The sequence below is a fragment of the Apis dorsata genome, unplaced genomic scaffold (assembly GCF_000469605.1).
Source record: "Apis dorsata unplaced genomic scaffold, Apis dorsata 1.3 scaffold_295, whole genome shotgun sequence".
In the NCBI taxonomy this organism is placed as follows: Eukaryota; Metazoa; Arthropoda; class Insecta; order Hymenoptera; family Apidae; genus Apis; species Apis dorsata.
Genome location: NW_006263570.1, coordinates 2,328,221 through 2,332,996, shown reverse-complemented (window position 1 = coordinate 2,332,996; position 4,776 = coordinate 2,328,221). Strand labels below are relative to the sequence as shown.

The 4,776-nt window shown below is 24.4% G+C and overlaps 1 protein-coding gene across 2 annotated transcripts in view; it reads left to right on the top strand.

The window, feature by feature from the left end:
• The window catches only part of LOC102678541 (C-1-tetrahydrofolate synthase, cytoplasmic), a 6,398-nt gene that overhangs the window by 1,040 nt on the left and 582 nt on the right, over window positions 1-4,776 (top strand). The window contains exons 2-11 of one of the 2 annotated variants that reach the window (XM_031511213.1): window positions 284-619; window positions 1,112-1,204; window positions 1,435-1,576; window positions 1,671-1,782; window positions 2,230-2,795; window positions 3,007-3,310; window positions 3,383-3,600; window positions 3,718-4,181; window positions 4,274-4,526; window positions 4,617-4,776. In XM_031511213.1, the coding sequence (XP_031367073.1) occupies window positions 284-619; window positions 1,112-1,204; window positions 1,435-1,576; window positions 1,671-1,782; window positions 2,230-2,795; window positions 3,007-3,310; window positions 3,383-3,600; window positions 3,718-4,181; window positions 4,274-4,526; window positions 4,617-4,776 (2,648 nt within the window). The remainder of the gene's footprint in view (window positions 1-283; window positions 620-1,111; window positions 1,205-1,434; window positions 1,577-1,670; window positions 1,783-2,229; window positions 2,796-3,006; window positions 3,311-3,382; window positions 3,601-3,717; window positions 4,182-4,273; window positions 4,527-4,616) is intronic. The other variant, XM_031511214.1, reaches the window with a different exon arrangement.

The window sequence follows — 4,776 nt, the reverse complement described above, 5'->3', positions numbered from 1 at the left end:
TATATTGACATAAATATTTATGTAAAATATTTAAAAAAAATATTAGAATAAATAAACAATTTTTTAAAATATGGAAATAAATATATTATGTATATTAATTAATGTAATTAATATAATGTAATGTAATTAACAATTTAATAAATTCAATAAATTTAATACTTATTTTTTTAAAGTAAATAACTTTTATATATATTAATAAAAATATTTTAAATTTACAAAATATTTTTGAAAAAAAAGCGATATAATGAAATTATTATTTTCTTTATATATTTATTTTCCTTAGGGAAATTCGTGAAAACATAACAAAAGATGTGAAGGCATTGAAAGAAAAAATATCAAACTTTGTACCTAATTTAGCGATCGTTCAAGTAGGCGGTCGAGAAGATTCAAATGTTTATATAAGAATGAAAATAAAAGCAGCAAATGATATTGGAATTGTTGTAGATCATGTAAAATTACCAAACACTATCACAGAAATAGAATTAATAAACAAAGTGAATAAATTAAATCAAGATCCAAATATACATGGTATTATTGTACAAATGCCACTTGATTCTATCAATAAAATTAATTCAAATATGATTACTGATTTAGTATTACCCGAAAAAGATGTAGATGGGTAAGTTTTGCGAAATTTGTTATTATATATATTTTATAAATATAATATATATAATATACATATATTATTTCTCTACATTATTATATATATATATATCTTCTTAAATATAAAATAAATAAAAATATACAAGTAATAAAAATATATTTAATTGAATTGTTTTATAAAAATTAATTAGGAATAATGTAAAAATATATTAACATATAGAATTGACCTTTAACGCAAAATGTCTCAAATTAACTGATAAGAACGTAATCAAACATTTTTCGATTAATAGTTGCAAAGTTGATGATAATCATTTTTTATTTATTTTTTATTGAAATATCTTGATATTTTCATTAAATTAAAATGACGCCTCTATTATTAACATTATAGATTTAAAAGATTTTAAAACATTAATTTTTATTTTATTAATTATTTTTAAAATAAATAATTAAGAATAAATTAAAGCATTTATAATCAAAATATTAAAATAAAATTCTATTATATTTCTAGATTAAATACAATCAATGAAGGAAGAGTAGCTATTGGTGATATGTCGGGATTTTTACCATGCACACCAAACGGGTGTATTGAATTAATCAAAAAGTAATTGAAAATATTTTTATATTTTTCAGATAATAATATAATTTATTATTCTTAGAAAATTAATATGCAAAATAGGATATGCTAAAAAAAAAATAATTTTTAAAATGAATTAATTCTTAATTGAATATTTCGAATAATGAATAATTTGTATTTATATAAAATATATAACAAAATATATAATATATATATAATAATAATTAATATATAATAATTAAAATCATATTTTCCAGGAGCGGAGTACCAATTGCAGGAGCTCAAGCTGTAGTTTTAGGTAGAAGTAAAATCGTTGGTACACCTATATCTGAACTTTTGAAATGGCATAACGCAACTGTAACAGTGTGTCATTCAAAAACAAAAAATCTTCCACAAATTGTGAGTATTACTAAAACTATGACTGAAAGATTATGAAATTACGTATAAAATATAAAATATTATAAAATAAATGTAACTATATTTATAATTAAAGGTCTCACAAGCTGATATCTTAGTGGTTGGTATAGGGCAACCTCAGATGGTTAAAGGAAATTGGATTAAACCGGGCGCAGTAGTAATTGATTGTGGAATCAATTCTATTCCAGGTAATTCTTTTATGTATTGTGTTTATCAATTTTTTGTTTTTAGTTTTTAAATTACGCATTATCAATTTAACAATTAAAATAATTATTAAACAATGTTATGATTCTCCAACTGAAAAATATTAATTTCATATAATTCGTTATCAGTATTTATGTTTAATATACTCTTTCTTTCATTACATAAAACTAAAGTTTCGAAATAGTAAATATAATAAGACAAATAATAAACAAAAGATAAATGATCTATTAAATATTTTCAACTTGTTTAGCAAAATTTTACATTTATCCTCTAATTTCAAGCTCACAAATTTTATTTTTAATTTTTTTTAATTTTCAATAGAATTCTAAAAAATATTTAATGTAAAAAATAAAAAATTCATTATAAAAAAACATAATAAATTTATATAATAATAATCAATAATAGTATTATAATCTAAAGGATTTTTTTAGATTCTACAAAGAATAGTGGACAACGTTTAGTGGGCGATGTTGATTACGAAGAAGCTGTAAAAGTAGCTTCATATATTACACCTGTACCTGGAGGCGTTGGTCCAATGACTGTAGCTATGTTGATGAAAAATACAGTAATATCTGCACAAAAAGCAGCTGAAAAAATATTAAACAAAAAATGGAAACTGAGAATTTTAAAAATCAATCCTCAAAAACCGGTACCTAGCGACATAACAATTTCAAGAAATCAAGAACCTAAACCAATCACGACTTTAGCTGAAGAAATTGGTTTGCTCTCTAATGAAATCAGTCCTTATGGAAGTAAAAAAGCAAAGATTAGCTTGAATGTTTTAAAACGATTGAAACATCAACCAAATGGAAAACTCGTAGTAGTTGCTGGTATCACACCAACACCTTTCGGTGAAGGTAAAAGTACGACATCAGTAGGTTTAGTACAAGCATTAACTGCACACAGAGGTAAAAATTCATTTGTAACTTTACGGCAACCTAGTCAAGGACCTACGTTTGGAGTGAAAGGTGGAGCTGCAGGTGGAGGATACTCGCAGGTATCATGTATTGAAATTATTATAAAAAAATATTTCAAAGATATACAAGCTTAATATCAAAGATATACAATCATAATATCATTTACATAAATTATTAGAATATAAAAAGTTAAAACTAAACTATGACATATACAAAATATTTCCTTGATTATATAAGTTTTTTATTATATTAAAATATGTTATTAAATGTAAAAAAAACATATATATTTAGGTCATTCCCATGGAAGAATTTAATTTACATTTAACTGGTGATATTCATGCTGTGACTGCAGCCAATAATTTATTAGCAGCACAAATTGATGCTCGATATTTTCATGAGTGTACGCAAACCGATGAGGCTCTTTATAATCGTCTTGTACCAACAATTAAAAATGAAAGAAAATTTTCAAAAATACAATTGAAACGTTTAAAAAAATTAGGTATTACAAAAACTGATCCAAATAGTTTAACTGAAGAAGAAAAAAGAAAATTTGCAAGATTAGATATCGATCCAGAAAATATCACTTGGACTCGAGGTAATATAAAAATTATCATGTCTAAAATTTATAAAAGAAATTTTTTTTATTAATAAAATATATTTATTTTAGTGGTTGATATAAATGATCGATTTTTACGCAAAATTACAATCGGTGAAAATTCAACTGAGAAAGGTAAAACACGACAAACATCATTTTGTATTTCTGTTGGTTCAGAAATAATGGCAATACTTGCATTATCAACTAGTGTTGATGATATGAAACAGAGACTTGGTAATATAGTAGTTGCTTTCAACAAAAATGGAGAACCCTTAACTGCCGAAGATTTTGTTAGTATATTAAATTATGAAATCGCAAATATTTTATTTTATTGCTTAGTAATATATTAAATATATATTAAATATATTACTATATATTAAATATATTAATATATATTAAATATATAGGGTATGACTGGAGCAATGGCAATTCTATTAAAAGATGCCATTGAACCGACACTTATGCAAACTTTAGAAGGAACACCAGTAATGGTTCATGCTGGACCATTTGCAAATATCGCACACGGTTGTAGTTCTATCATTGCGGATGCTATTGCATTAAAATTAGTTGGTCCCGAAGGTATCGTAGTAACCGAAGCTGGATTCGGTTCTGATATCGGAATGGAAAAATTCTTTAATATTAAATGTCGGGCATCTAAACATGTACCAAATGCTATTGTGCTCGTTGCAACTGTTAGAGCATTAAAAATGCATGGTGGTGGGCCTCCAGTAACAACTGGTGCTCCATTAAAAAAAGAATATCTCGAAGAAAATCTTGATTTAATTAAAAAAGGTCTTCCAAATCTTCAGAAGCACATTAGTAATGGAATTAAATTTGGCATTCCAGTAATTGTTGCCATTAACGTTCATGCGTAAGTTTTATAAAAAATATAACTCATAATTGAACTATAATATATATTTTTAAACTACTATATAAAAGAAAATAAATTTAAAATTATTTTAGTACTGATACTCAATCTGAATTAGAATTAATAAAAAAAGCTGCAATAGAAAGTGGTGCAACTGATGCAATTATATGTAATCACTGGACAGAAGGTGGTGCAGGTGCTACAGCACTTGCAGATGCAGTTATAGCTGCCACAAATAAACATTATAATTTTAAAGTATTATATGATCTTAATATTAATATTGAAGAAAAAATAAATATTATTGCTAAAGAAATATATGGAGCTGGACAAGTTATTCTTGCAGACAAAGTAAACTTTCAATAAGTTTATAATATATATATATATATATAATTTGCATAATTATGTATAAAATTAACAATTTTAACAAAATTAATGCAGGTTCAGAAAAAAATCGAAAAATATAATAAATTAGGTTATGATACATTACCTCTTTGCATGGCAAAAACATCAAACTCTTTAACTGGTGATCCATCCATTAAAGGTGCACCTATTGATTTCACACTTAATATTACTGATATATTTGTATCTGTAGGAGCAG